This window comes from Prunus mume, linkage group LG5, assembly GCF_029339155.1.
Source record: "Prunus mume cultivar Tortuosa linkage group LG5, ASM2933915v1, whole genome shotgun sequence".
NCBI classification, from domain to species: Eukaryota; Viridiplantae; Streptophyta; class Magnoliopsida; order Rosales; family Rosaceae; genus Prunus; species Prunus mume.
In genome coordinates this window covers 7,730,729-7,746,071 of record NC_142702.1, presented here as the reverse complement: position 1 = coordinate 7,746,071, position 15,343 = coordinate 7,730,729, and the positions used below count along the sequence as shown (strand labels likewise).

At 45.5% G+C, this 15,343-nt stretch overlaps 2 protein-coding genes and 1 pseudogene across 2 annotated transcripts; 1 reads left to right on the top strand and 2 right to left on the bottom strand.

Annotated features, from left to right (window-relative positions):
• Window positions 1-221: 221 nt before the first annotated feature.
• Window positions 222-1,151, bottom strand: LOC148916790 (uncharacterized). Its single transcript, XM_089052288.1, has one exon. The coding sequence runs from the start codon at window positions 1,149-1,151 to the stop codon at window positions 222-224; it is 930 nt and encodes a 309-aa protein (XP_088908414.1).
• Window positions 1,152-3,013: 1,862 nt separating this feature from the next.
• Window positions 3,014-3,946, bottom strand: LOC148916789 (uncharacterized). Its single transcript, XM_089052287.1, has 2 exons — window positions 3,764-3,946; window positions 3,014-3,658 (listed from the first exon to the last, which is right to left on the bottom strand). The coding sequence occupies exons 1-2, from the start codon at window positions 3,944-3,946 to the stop codon at window positions 3,014-3,016; spliced, it is 828 nt and encodes a 275-aa protein (XP_088908413.1).
• Window positions 3,947-10,109: 6,163 nt separating this feature from the next.
• LOC148916788 (uncharacterized) lies at window positions 10,110-13,719 on the top strand (annotated as a pseudogene).
• Window positions 13,720-15,343: the final 1,624 nt, after the last annotated feature.

The following is a 15,343-nucleotide window of genomic DNA, read 5'->3' as shown; positions in this document are numbered from 1 at the left end:
TTGCTGCTGATTGTTGGTTGTCCTGCATTGAATCAAATATGTGTTAGGAGTAGAAAGAAAATAACTAGAAAAGGAAAAACATAAACAAATATTTTTGTATTTTTTTGTTTTTGTTTAGTTTTAAAAATAAAAGAAGTAAAGAGTTTAGAAAAAATTGGGTTGCCTCCCAATAAGCGCTTTATTTTAAGTCTGTAGCTAGGCGTTGCGAAGCTCGTGGTCGATCATCTGGTTCCTTGAGTCGGTGACTCGCGTGCAATATCGAAGGGTGACTCCAAATATGGTTTTAGCCTGTGACCGTTCACTTTGAATGTGTTGCCATTAATTTCACTTGTAATATCAACCGCCCCATGAGGATAAACCTTAGTAACCAAATAGGGGCCATTCCAACGAGACTTTAACTTCACTGGAAACAACTTCAACCTTGAACTGAATAACAAAACTTTTTGCCCTGGATGAAAATTCTTTCTGAGAATCTGATTGTCATGAAATGTCTTGGTTTTTTCTTTGTAAATGCGCGAGCTCTCATAAGCATCATTACGAATTTCCTCAAGCTCATTAATCTGCAATTTACGTTTTTCTCCAGCAGAATCATAAGAAAAATTCAACTCTTTAATAGCCCAAAATGCCTTATGCTCTAGCTCCATAGGTAAATGACAAGCCTTACCATAAACCAGCCGAAATGGGGACATCCCAATTGGGCCTTTAAATGCTGTTCTGTATGCCCAGAGAGCATCACTCAATTTCAAACTCCAGTCTCTTCGAGTAGAGCTAACTGTTTTTTCAAGAATTCGCTTGATTTCTCTATTTGAAACTTCAACTTGTCCTGATGTTTGTGGATGATAAGGAGTAGCAACACGATGGGTGATCCCATACTTAGCTAGCAACGTAGCAAACGATCTATTAACAAAGTGCTTACCCCCATCACTTAGAATGACACGTGGTGTTCCAAATCGTGGAAAAATTACCCCCTGGAGGAATTTCAGAACAACTGATCCTTGATTGGTTGGTGCTGCAATTGCCTCGACCCATTTAGAGACATATTCAACAGCCACCAAAATATACTGATTGCCATGGGACATTGGGAATGGTCCCATGAAATCAATACCCCAAACATCAAACAATTCAACGACTAATATGCTTTGTTGTGGCATTTCGTTTCTTTTGGACTGATTACCCACCCTTTGACAACGATCACAAGACCTACACCAACTATTAGCATCCCTGAAGAGAGTAGGCCAAAACAATCCACTCTGCAAAATTTTAGCTGCTGTCCGTTTAGGGCCAAAATGTCCCCCACAAGCATACTGATGTGCAAACTTTAAAACACTTTCATGCTCTTCTTCTGGAATACACCTGCGAATAACTTGGTCAAAACAATATTTGTATAAATATGGTTCATCCCAAAAATAATACTTTGCTTCTGCCAAAAATTTCTTTTTCTGCTGGAAAGTAAAATCTGGATGAAGTACCCCTCTAGCCAAATAATTAACTAAATCAGCAAACCATGGTGAAATGATATGGGCAGCAAACAACTGTTCATCTGGAAAACTTTCATTTAAAGGCAGCAAGTCATCTTCAGCAGAAATTGGCACAATCAACCTGGACAAATGATCAGCCACAACATTTTCACTACCCTTCTTATCCCTGATTTCTAAGTCAAACTCTTGCAGTAAAAGAATCCAACGAATTAATTGAGGCTTAGCGTCTTTCTTCGACAACAAATGCTTCAAAGCTGCATGATCTGTGTAAACAATCACCTTAGCCCCAACTAAGTAAGACCGAAATTTTTCTAATGCAAAAACAACTGCCAACAATTCCTTCTCTGTGGTCGCATAGTTCAGCTGTGCATCATTGAGAGTTCAACTAGCATAATGAATGACTTGGGGAAGCTTATCTTTCCGCTGTCCAAGAACCGCTCCTACTGCGTAATCTGAAGCATCACACATCAATTCGAAAGGTAAACTCCAATTAGGTGCTGCAATAATGGGTGCTGTAGTGAGGAGTGTCTTTAACTTGTTGAAAGCCTCCAAACAAGCATCATCAAAGACAAAAGGAGCATCCTTAGCCAATAAATTACCCTAATCTTGGAGAAATCCTTGATAAACCGTCTGTAAAACCCAGCATGACCAAGAAAAGATCGAACACTTTTAACAGCTGTCGGTGGTGGCAGCTTTGCAATTACATCAATTTTGGCCTTATCAACCTCAATACCCCTGTTAGAAATCAAGTGGCCTAGGACAATCCCCTGCTTAACCATGAAATGACACTTTTCCCAATTTAAAACAAGGTTTGTCTTAATGCATCTGTCAAGAACTAAGGATAAATTGTTCAAACATTCATCAAAAGAATCCCCAAAAACAGAAAAGTCATCCATAAACACTTCAACTACCTGTTCAACCAATCCGGAAAATATGCTCATCATGCATCGTTGAAACGTTGCAGGAGCATTGCACAAACCAAAGGGCATTCTTCGATATGCAAAAGTCCCAAAAGGACATGTAAAGGTTGTCTTTTCTTGATCCTCAGGTGCAACTGGAATCTGGTTGTACCCTGAATATCCATCCAAGAAACAATAGAACGCACGACCAGCCAACCTTTCCAACATTTGATCAGTGAAAGGCAATGGAAAATGATCCTTTCTAGTGCCCGCATTGATCTTTCTGTAATCAACACACATACGCCACCTAGTAGTCAAACGTGTAGGCACAAGTTCATTATTATCATTCTTCACAACTGTAATTCCAGAACGCTTGGGCACCACTTGAGTTGCACTAACCCACTTACTATTTGAAATAGGATAGATCATCCCAGCATCTAGAAGCTTCATAACCTCAGTACGAACAACTTCTTTCATAATTGGATTCAAACGACGTTGAGCATCAATGGTGGGCTTTACTCCATCTTCCATCAGAATTCGGTGCATGCAAATTGTAGGGCTGATCCCTTTAATGTCTGCTATAGTCCAACCGATTGCATCTTGATAATTTCTTAAAATACGCAGCAATTTTTCTTCTTATGGTGATGATAAGTCAGCAGCTATAATAACTGGCAGTGAAGAATTTGCACCCAGATAAGCGTATTTCAAGTGTCCTGGCAGTACTTTTAAATCCAGCTTTAGGTGGCTGTACTTTAGAGGGCTGCAATGGTTTTTTCGGTTCCCTAAACTCTCAAAAACGTGCCTCCAACGGGGGTGTAGAAAAGGAACACTTTCCAAAGCTGAAACATACTCAAAAACCTCTTCATCTTCAGTGTTTCTATTCTCCAACCCATGCAACACCTTTAACAATGGATCTGATGTCAAACGGGGCATAAATTCAGCATGCATTAAGCTGTCTAACATGTCAACACGCATACAATCTTGCACATCAGTTGGCCTTTTGGTTATTTCGAATAAACTGAAAACAACGGACTGATCTTGCACTCTAAGTGTGAGTGTTCCAGCCTCAACATCAATTAAGGTTCGAGCAGTAGCCATGAATGGACGCCCCAAAATAATCGGTGTTTGCATATCTTCATCCATATCCAAGACCACAAAATCTGCAGGAAGGTAGAGATTATCCACTTTAATAATGAGGTCTTCAATAATTCCCCTAGGGTAAGCAACTGAATGGTCTGCCAGGTTGTAGAATAACTGATGTAGGCTTGATTTCTCCTTGTCCTAGTCTCTGAAAAACAGAAAAAGGCATTAAATTAATACTGGCACCTAAATCAATTAAAGCACGTTTAAAATTAGAATTTCCAATTGTGCATGAAATTGTAAAACTCCCTGGGTCTTGTTTCTTTGGAGGCAATTTGTGTAATAAAACTGCGCTGCAGTAAGAATAACTTTTTCAAAATCCACGAGCTTCTTTTTCTTTGTGCAAACATCCTTCAAAAACTTGGCATAAGATGGAATGTTCTTAATTGCATCAATCAATGGGAGATTGATCTGAACTTTGGCCAACATCTTCATAAAATCTGTCAATTGTTGATCTTTAATCGTGGGCTTCAACCTTTCGGATAAGGCATTGGAGGCACATAAACACGCTCGCAGCTTTCGCAGCAATTTTTGCAATCGCTTTCAGATCTGCCCATAGACTCAGAGAATCTATAACAATATCGATTCTGCAAAATTTCAACTGCTTGTGGTCTGTGATGCTGCCTGCGAATTTCCAACACAAATTTCACCTCTATTGTCATAACTTTTACCCGAACGTAGAACTCGAATTGCCTTACAAAGGAAAAAGGAGCCGCTATGGCTATGAGAAAAAGAAAAGGAGCCGCTATCGAACTAGAGCCGGTACCGCGGCGGTCGGTGTACTCGAGATCGGCCAGCCCGCATCGAAAAACAAGAGAAAGGCCATCGAGCCGCCTCGACCGGGCTATGAGAAAATTCGACGCCAAGACGACCGCCGGCCGAGAGAGCTGTTTCCGACCAACTAGGGCACGAGGCCCAGACTCGGCAGCTACAAAGACGGAGCCACTCCTAGGCCGGTGAAGACTTTCAAACCACCGGTCGTGACGGGATGACCGCTATCATGCTCGACCTGGGGCAGCGCCGAACCGCTGACAAAGACCTAGTCAGAAGGATGCAGAGCAGCTCGAGCCGTGGCGACGGCCCAGTCAAGTGGTTAAACGCCAAAGAAGATGGCGGCTGCAGACATTTAAACACCATCCGCGCAATCGCCCTCAGTAGCAAAGGTCGCCAAGACTAAGCTCTAAGGGCGTGGCGCCCTAGGCAAGATAGTGATCCCTATGGAATGGCGGCCGTTTCAATCGAGCCAAAGGCCGCGGCCCTAAAGGGAGCAGATGAAGGCATCATCGATGTCTACCACGGAAGGGACCCCCCTTTTTCGGCCAACGGTTTGTCCTTTCTCATGGAAATCCACAAGGATCACTCCGCCATTGACCTATACGGCATGACCCCTGAAAATCATGAAATCGCGGAATTGGCCCTTAGAAACGCCAAGGCAGAAAGGCTCCTCATTGCCAACGAATCCGACTCGGCTATTAAGGCCATATACCAAAGTAACCGAGAGGCCAGGGCAAGAAGGATGCCAGGTTACCGACCCGAGTAGGGAAAATTAGAGGCCAAGGCCCCCTTCCGCAGAAATGATTTGGAATACCTCCGCCGATATTTTATCAGTGACCCGCCGACACCATCTTTGGTCTGACAACCGAAGAAAGGCCCCGGGTAAGCCGGCTGGACGATTACTTAGCGGCTAGGATACGTTAGCTAAGGTGAGGCAAGCCCTCGAGGAGGAAGTCGGGACCTCGGACCCCCTAAGACCAAAGCGCCACGACGATACCCCGGGACTACAAGACCTATGGCCAAGGGCCCTAGCGACCTTCTCTTTGGTCATGAGGCCGAGGATGACCCCGCGTTGGGAATTTTTGATGACGACTACGATGGGATCCTTGGAATGATTGAGGAAAGAACCCTCGCCAGTGGCGGCCGCGAGGTCAACAAAGAGGCTGGTAGGGGAAACCAGCGGGAGCCAAATGAGGTCAGCATGAACATGGTTTTGGTACTACCGGCTGAGCTTTTGCTCCAAGAGGCGCACCAATGGTCCGGATAATGACATGGCTGAGGAACAGCTCGATCAAAGACCAAAGACAAAGGAAGAATTGGTGGCCGTGGCTTTTAGCCAGGTAATACCCAAAGACGAGCCAAACAAATATCGACATCTCAAACCGTTGTACATCTCGGCTCATGTGGAGGGTGTGCCCGCGTCCAAGGTCTTCGTTGACTGTGGGGCGATGGTCAACATCCTTCCCTATTCCCTGATGAAGAAGTTGGATAAGTCAAAGGAAGATCTCATCCCCAGGGATGTGGTCATAAGCAGTTTTGTCGGCGATAAATCTAAGACTATCGGGGTATTGCCGTTAAAAATCACCGTGGCCGACCAGACGAGAGTCGCGGCCTTCTACGTGGTCGAATCCAGCGTGGACTACAATATATTGCTCGGTCGTGACTGGATCCATCAGTCTGGATGCATACCGTCCTCCCTCTTCCAACTGTTGTTCTTCTGGGACGGCCATAGGGTGTCCATATACCCGGCCTACAAGAAGCCCTTTGAAACCAACGCCGTGCAAGCACGAATTTGACGACGACGTTGGATGGGTTGTCCTCACCGGCCACGATGAAAGCGGCCGTCCCAACCAGGACAACGGCCCGTAAAGTCGGAGTTAGGTGCGAGAATGTTCGATGGATTCGCGCGCAAAGTATTAATCGACCTTAGTGACCTGTAGATGATAGACAAAGCCACTAGAAAAGAGGGAGCGGCGGTTGTGACCGACTACCGGAAAGACTGGAACATTGGGCGAAGAATCATTACGTAAGCTCACCGATCAACCTAATCGAATTCCTCTACGAGTCGGATGAAGCGGACACTTTGGCCTTTGACGACTTGGGAACGGCGCGCCGAGATGGAGGATGACTACCCCGAGGTCCGGACTCGTTATTAGAAATAAATGTGGAACTGAACCCGAATCACGGCCTCTTTTGTAAGCCCGCTTTTCAGCCAATTAGCCACGAGATCATCGGCTGCTTTATGAATATAAGGATTGTTTTGCTTGGGATTATCATGAGATGCCTGGATTTCCAAGAAGTTTGGTCGAACACGAACTAAAAATTAGAGAGGGGTTTAAGCCTTTCCAACAGCCGCGAGGTCTCGACCGGCAAACTTAAGGTCAATGAGGAAATTGAATAGCTCTTTGAAGCCAGCTTCATCCGCACGGCTCGGTGCATTGAGTGGCTGGCCAATATTGTACCGATGTTGAAAAAGACTGGGGCTTTGAGGGTCTGCACCAACTACATAAATCTAAACCTCGCGACCCCCATGGACGAGTATCCCATGCCCGTGTCCGCCTCCCGGTGGACGGCCGCGAAGCACGAGCTCTTGTCTTTCATGGACGGCCACGCTGGCTACAACCAAATCTTCATAGCCAAGGAAGATGTCCACAAGACGGCGTTCAGATGTCCAGGTGCAATCGGGACTTATGAATGGGTAGTCATGCCATTCGGCCTAAAGAATGCCGGCGCAACGTACCAACGAGCTATGAACCTTATCTTTCACGACCTAATTGGCCGAACGGTCGAAGTCTACATCGACGACATTGTTGTAAAGTCCCCATCCAAGGCCAACCATGTGGGGCATCTCCGACAGGCTTTCAATCGCATGCGAGCACATGGCCTAAAGATGAACCATCAGAAATGTGCTTTCGGCGTCACCGCAGGGAACTTTCTCGGCTTCTTGGTCCACCAACGGGGATCGAGGTAGATAGGAGTAAGGCCACGACCATCATGACGGCACCCCTGTCAAAGACCAAAAAGGAACACAGTCTTTCCTCGGTAAGGTCAACTTTTAAGGCGGCCATTGACTCCTTTGCTCAAACCGAAAGACATGGAGCGGTTCGTATGGGGAGAACATCAAGCTGCCCTCGGCGACATCAAGCAGATTTATCTCAACCACGGTCCTTATGCCGCGAAAAGAGGGAAACCTTGAGGCTTTACATTCGGCCGAGGGCTCTATCGGTTGTCTGGCCTAGAACAACGAATCTGAGCGAGAACAAGCAGTGCATTATCTGAGCCGCACCCTCAACATGGCTGAGCTCAACTATTCACCAATCGAGAAATTATGCTTGGCGCTTTATTTCACGGCCACTAAGTTGGGCCATTATATGCTTCCTTCGATCGTTCAGATCATCTCCAAGACCGACCTCATCAAATACATGCTTACTTGGCCGATCATACGCGGCCGGATTAGGAAATGGACGATGGCATTGTCCTAATTCACCTTCCAATATGTGGCCCAGAAGTCGGTCAAAGGCCAGGCATTGGCCGATTTCTTGGCCTACCACCTAGTTCAGGGGCGAGAGGAGGAGGTGGAGGTTAAGATCGGCATGACCCACATGGAGAAAAACTACTGGACCATGTACTTGATGGCTCCAGATCGAGACCAGTTCGGGGCCGGTCGTGATTGAATCCCCGAGGACAAAGGTGGCAATTTATGCGTTCCACCTTGATTTCAAATGCACCAATAATCAGGCGAGAATATGAGGCACTCATCATCGGTCTTGAAATTCTAAAAGGAATGAAGGCGACCGTGTCTGGTCTCACGGTGATTCTTAGCTAGTAATTAACCAACCAGGGGAATATCGATGCACGAGCAAGAATTTAACCTTGTACTATGTAACGGCCCTCAATACGGCCGACGAATTTTCTAGGATCTCCTTCGTTTACGTACCACGCGCCAAAAACCATGAGGCCAATGAGATGGCCTGTAGCATCAGCATGAACATTCCGACAGGCGACCGCGACCGCACAATAAGAATCGAGAAGCGTACCCTACCGGCTTTGGCCGGCGGGAATGTCGACGCAGGTATCATCGGTCGAGATTGCCAACGCAGGTCGAGGCGGCCAAACCGACTGGGCGCTACCCCATAGTGAAGTATTTGCATGAGCCCTCCGGCAACCACGAAAGGACTACTCGCTTCCGAGCTCGATGTTATTTAATTTATCAGAATGAGTTGTACCGAAAAGGGTCGGACGGTTTATTGCTCCTGTGCCCAGTCGAAGATGTCAAGGTTATCATGGCCGAATCCCACAAAGGATTTGCGGCGTTCACCATCCGGCGTTAAGATGAGATGGTTGGTCCGGGCACGGCTATTATTGGCCGACCATTTTAAGGAACTACATAGAGTATCACGAAGGGTGCATCAAGTTTCAAATCTACGGCCCCATACAAAGGGTACCGCCGACGCCCTCCACCCGATTACTAAGCCTTGGCCGTTCAGGATGGGCCGTGGATATCATCGCAAAATCTACCTAGCTGCGTCCAACCAACACGCCTTGGTTTTGGTCGCAACTGACTATTTCACTAAATGGGTCGAGGCGGAGTCCTATCGGTCCATTTCTAGTTCACAGGTGGTCAAATTCTTCGAAAATCACATCGTCCACAAATTCGGTATACCCGAAAACCATCACGGCCGATAACGGCCCAGTATTCGCATCAGCCGAGACTCTAGAATACGCCAAAAGGATGGGGATCAAATTGGTCCACTCAACGCCCTACTACCCACAGGCTAATGGACAGGCCGAGGCAAGCAACAAGGTAATCAAGGGTATTCTCGAGAAGATGATTGAGGAAAAACCTAGGGCATGGCACGACTTACTCCCTGAGGCCCTCTGGGCTTACCGAGTCTCGAAACGATCGGCTACTTGGCACATCCCCTTATGCCTTAACCTATGGTCATGACGCCATCATTCCAATGGAGCTAAAGGTTCGGTCTCTCCGTGTGACCAAACGACCTGGGCAGGAAGAGAAGGACTATGCGCAGGCCATGGCTCAAGAGTCAAAAGATTTGGAGCAATCCAGGCTCGACGCCTATAACCTAATGCAGAGCACAAAAGCAGATCGCGGCGAGGTCCTACAATAAGAAGGTGAAGCAAAGGACTTTCGCCGAAGGCGACTTGGTATGGCATGCCGTACTTCTTATCGGAATTAAGGACCCTCGATTTGGAAAATTCTCACCCAATTGGGAAGGACTGTTTATTATCGATCGAATCCTTGCCCGAGGCGCATTTCAGTTAAGAGATAGGGATGGGGAACAGCACAACTTGCCAATAAATGGCCAATATTTGAAGAAATATGCCCCGTCATTATGGGAGACGGCCGAGAATAGGTTATGAGGTTTTGCAATCGGCAAAGATAAACCATACATGCGGAAAGGAGTTCATTTATATTAAAAGAAAGGAGGCACGGTTACAAAAGGATGGCCGGTCATGGCCGAATGGAACATATAAGCACACATATGCAAAAGGTAGAATACATCCTAAATCTATGAACGGCCGTATCTTGATCCCCTTGCTCGAACAGGTAGATGATCCTTCCCTAGACGCCCTCCACCTCCCACGGTTTCACTTGCCGCGACCGAAGGCGGGGTCGTCATGTTGGACATGGGTAAGACCGGATCGCAATCAAGGTCGTCGCTCTGGACATGGCCAGGGCCGTCACTCGGGACACGGGTGTAGCCGGCTAAAATCAAGGCCGTCATTCCAGCCATGGTGCGGGCGTCACTCTGAACATGGGTAAGACCGGATCGCAATCGGGGCCATCATTGTGGCCATGGCGGGCCGTCATTCGACACAATCTGTGGTTTGGGTGAAACAGGTGGCTGTCACCCTAGTCATGGATGCAACCAAGGTGTTAGGCCAAGTGGACATGGCCACGTTAGAATCCTCATACCAAGCCCTTCCATCTTCATCGATCGCATTGCGGTCCCTCCGCGACCACATCGAAGGAAGGTCGTTCTCCCGTGGCCGGAAGGAATCTCGGCCACACCATGGCTTTGGCCCACGTCGACGCGTTCCGAATGAAGGATAGTTGTTGGATAGCGGAGGAGAAAACCATCTGGATCGTGCCACGACGCAGGTCCGTGGATATGGCTCAACCTTGGTTCGGAGAAGCTACAAGGGGGCGACCACTGGAGTAGGTTGGAATGAAGGAGAAGGAGTGAAGAGAAATAAAGAAGGCTAGGCTTTTATATTGACACGAGTATGAGACGAAAGGGCATGGCTCTCTCGAGAGTCGGAGCGGTCTGACCGCACGTTCGCGCAGCGCGATGACGTAGCGAGCTTCGGAAACCGTCGTTCTATTTAACGAGACAAACAGCGGTTAGCTCGGTGATAACTGCAGGCGTGCTTGCGCATTTAATGTGACGATTGACCTACGCATTTAAAGCACCAATGTCAATCACTTCGAGAATGCAAAGGGTCCATCCCTTGGAATCCTTTCGGCCTATGCCAGTGCCGCGACCAAGAATCGAGGATGTGGGGCAATGTTTGTGCCTAATATAACACGGTCATGAACTGATTGAAGGGACTTCCCTTCGGCCCGGGTGCCTAGTTTCGTCAAGCATTTCGCCCTCTTCAATAGCAAAAGAAGAGCTGCAAAGGGAGAATCCCCTCGGCCTCGCGACCGCAGTTTTGAAGATCGAGGCCGAAGGTCACAAAAGACACGGTCTGAAAAAGATGTGGTTGAATCGCCACGTGGCCTCAAGGCCCCACGCTCTATTTAATGAAATAATGTCTCTGACTTTGCAGCAAAACCCACTAGTCACAAGAAGCATTCAATGCACGAGGGAAGTGACTGAAGTCAGGATTTGATGATAGGAATCAGGGTGGTTAGGGGCGGACATGCTCACAAGTAATCATACGACTTAGATCTCAACTACCAGTCCAGGGCATTTAATGCGTTCCCACGGCCAAGGGGTAGAACCCACGATCAAGGTGTGGCCGATATTTGTCGAGATTTATGGGAGTCACACCACCATGCTTCTCAACCCAGACCACCATACTTCACGATCCCAAATGCCGATTTGACTACCCACTTGCCTCGGTCCGGCTCCACCACGCAGGTCTTATCGACCTCGGCGTCCTCCGGAGACTCCTATAAATACTAAGCTCAGGACTACGTTCAAGGGGTTCAAACACCAAAACCAAAAGCCTCCCACAGAGCAAATTATATTTTCCTGTAATACACTTTCAATACCTTTATTTGCTTTCTTAGGAGTAGTGGTAAACTGTAAGGAAAATCCATCCATCAATATATCATACGACCCTTGATTTTCAAGGCGCCAGAGCACCATCTCTGTTATCGACCCTTGTAACTGTAAAAAATCATCGAAATCGGAGTTAAAATAACCGTTAAATTGTGACTTTTCATTTATAATCGTCGAAAAGTTTTGTCCCGTTACTTGATCTCTGAATGTTTGTTTTTTTCAATTTTTGGCATATATGATCTCGAAGTATAAACAAACAAGTTTGACAGTTGGATCATTGAAACTAGTTTAGGGTTTAGGGTTTAGGGTTTAGAGATTGTGGTTTGCGCGACGAATAAGAGATTTATGCGTCGCGCAATATCATTAAGACCTTTTCACTTTCTCTCTAAACCCTAAACCCTAAACCCCGAACCCCAATTTTTGACGGAATCACAACCATGCGCGACGGAAGCCTTGGTATCTTGGTCGCGCAAAGTGTACAAAACACAACCTTGTTCGACTCCTCTGTGTATTAAATCGCGCAATATCGGTCAGACCCTAAACCCTAAATCCCAAATTTTGACAGACTCACAACCTTGCGCGACAGTTTAGTTTCTTCATCGCGCAATGTAATGAAAATTTGGGTAGAAAACTTACCTTGCGTGACGCCATCATTTCGTTTTTGTCGCACAAGGTGTATTGAAAATATCTTGCACGACGCTTTGTTTCTTTAAATGTCGTGCCAGATCGGTAGTTTTGTGAACAAAAGTGGCTCCAATTCATGTTTTGAACCTAGGGTAGGTACCTTGGCCCTAAATTTTCAGAAATTTCCGGAAATATGTTATCGCTTTGGAACCTACGTGCTGTTGGGGCATGTGGTGGCGCGTGGGTTCTTAGCTTGATGGGCATTGGGTCCCAGTGCAATCCCCTAGTTGTCTTGAGCATGTAGGTGTGCTCAGTTTGAATTTGGTTACCGTTTGAGTCTCGAATGAATTTCGCCTATTATGTGATTTGGTGGCACAACTTTGTTAGTGCGGTGTAAATCACAGGTCCACAGCACCACCGACACCACATCGACAAACACTCTTGGTGCGTCGGGGTCACAACCAGTCTGATTTCCTTCAACTGTTGTTGTATTATTATTATTATTATTATTATTATTATTATTATTATTATTTATTTTATAGTTTTATTTGTTATTTATTTAACATTAATTTCATCTTTCTTTGCGACCAAGAAGAACACGGGGGCCGTGTCGACAGTTGAAGGCTGTGAAGGTCACCGGGTGATAACAATCGTATCAACATTGGATACGACGAGCAGCATCGGGCTGCACCGACCGCGGAGTTGCATAGCTCATTGGCCCACAACATTGGTCACGTCGTTCAGACCCATTGGCTGATGCAATGGAAGTCTTGGAAGGTCATGCCTGACGAGATCAAGACGGAGGTGCGCAGCCAGTTGTTGGTATGTATCCTACCTTTTAATTCTTTTTCCTTCAAACTTTATATATTTCTATTAGTTAATGTATGTAATTAATTTATTGTAGACGAACTACGACTTAGAGGACCTCGACGATGAGTCGTTGGCGTACGTCAACAAACTCTTTGCGGAGAGGTACAAACAGTGGAAGAGTGACTTGCACCACTATTTTGCGACGCTTGATGATTCGGAAGTCACTTTTCAGGAGGGTTGCCCAAAGGAGCTTGAGGGACGGGAGGATAGTGAGGCATGGCTCTGCGCTCATTTTCAGGCGCCCGATTATGTGGTATTTTTTAATTTTAATTTCAAAATTATTACATGTTTCTTACTAATGTGTATCTAATTTTTTATATTTCATTTCAATTTCAACTAATATGTTTATTTTTGGTATAACAGAATAAAGTCAAAGTCAATAAGGGCAATAGGAGCAAGAAGACTCTTCTTCACCATTCAGGTTCCAGGCCCTTCTCATATAGGATGGATGCACGGCGGCGGGTAATAATAAAATAGTTCATAATAAAATAGTCCACCTCCCAACTTCCTCCCGATACTCCGATCGAGTATGTGGATCCTCCACACGATGCCGGGTTTCAGATCTTGACGGAGATGTTGGATTAGACTCTTAGGAGGAGGCCGGGGACATATTGTCAAGGGCTAGGGAATGCTCGACGGAGGGAACCTAGACTCCGGTCACCATTGCGAGCAAGCAGTTAGGTGGCTGCTTTGGCGATAGCGTGGCGAGCTTGAGGTTAGATATGCGTGATTCGGACTCCCTCGTGCGGTCGGGCATTCCATCCGTAATTTGCTGCGTCGACCTCCGAGCCCGTCCACCCCACCGAGCATGGCCACTAGACCTCTACCTGCGGACAATGTCGGACCTTGAGCGCATCGCGGATGACCACATTGATTTTGGAACATTATTCGATTAGTTTTTTATTTTTTTAATTACATTTTAACAATTTCTCTTGTAGTTACATTTATATTATTTTATAACAATTTTTTTTCTCTTCATTACATTTTTTTATGCAATTTTATTTTATTGCAAAAAAAAAAACCAAAATTATTTTTTACAAAATAAAAGAAATGAAAAATTAAAATTAAAAACATATATTTTACTTTTGCGCGACGAACAGTTTTTTGTCGCGCAAATTCACGTCAAATTACCTTTGAAATTACTATATTTTATTCTTGTGCGACGAATACTTTCATCTCGCGAAAAGAAATGCAGCGATGGCGATTTAGTCGCGCAACAACAATCGCTCAAAATTTGGGGACACGAAACGCGCAATGAATACTAATCGTCGTGCAAATTGTTGAGACACGAATTGCGCGACGGATAGTATTCGTCGCGCAGTGCACTCGCAACGAACATGCGTTCGTCGCGCAAAGGTTTGTGAGACGAACAATTGTTTCGTCCCTCAACTTTTGGTGCAACGAAGGTTAACCGTCGCTCAGTTTTGTGCGACAAATGAAAAAAATTGGTCTCGTAAAGTCTTTCTTCACGGTCTTTGCGCAACGGATTGTGCGCGACGAAGTTTCTGTCGTGCTGAAATTTGTGCTACTAAAAGTAACTTTGCGCGATGAAATTCTCTTCTTCGCGCAAATCGTAAAATGTAGTAGTGAATGTTACACTAATAGCAGTACTATGAAAAGGTGAATGCAGCACTATATCTTCTCTGCTCAATTTATCAGGGACTGTTGAACTCAATGGCAAAAAGAACGACAACGCTTAGCAATTTTTGCAACCCCAAAATGTTTTTCATCACAAATAACGAACATAGAGTAATGCTTCAATCTCAAGGAAGTCCACCGCTGAGGTCTCAAACGTTATATGCATCAAATGGTTTCAGAGTTACTTACATAATTTTATAACTAACTAGAACACGTGGCACCTGTAAGTTATGTGTCAAATTCTTTAACGTGAAAACTCATCCTCCTAACACGATGTGTCCATGATTTTCCCATCAATTGTTAGGGGGGTGTGCTATAACATTTCTTTACCATATAGTAACTAAAATAACACCTTTTTAATGACATTGAATACACCATTTATAAACATAAAGTGCAAAATTACTTTAGATGATCTCAACTGACTATCTGCAGAATCATCATCCTCTCCAAATCCCTCAGCAATCAACTTCATCAAGTTATGTGCCATCTTGACATTTTCCAAATCTCCCGCATGTTCAAACGCTTTATTCAATGTCAGGCATGGATGACATCGGCTGTTTAATAAGCAATATCAAAATACTCCATCTATATGTATTACTCTTACGTACCTGGATAAACCATTGATTACTTAGTGCAAATTGCTCTGCATGCTCCACGCATCGAGAAA

What these genes read in the sequence shown, in the direction of transcription:
- LOC148916789 (XM_089052287.1), bottom strand. Translation starts at nt 3,946, where the DNA reads ATGTTGGCCAAAGTTCAGATCAATCTCCCATTGATTGATGCAATTAAG. An exon ending in AAAGAAACAAGACCCAGGGA is followed by an intron (nt 3,659 to 3,763) that starts GTTTTACAATTT and finishes TTCAGAGACTAG; the next exon opens with GACAAGGAGAAATCAAGCCT.
- LOC148916790 (XM_089052288.1), bottom strand. Translation starts at nt 1,151, where the DNA reads ATGCCACAACAAAGCATATTAGTCGTTGAATTGTTTGATGTTTGGGGT.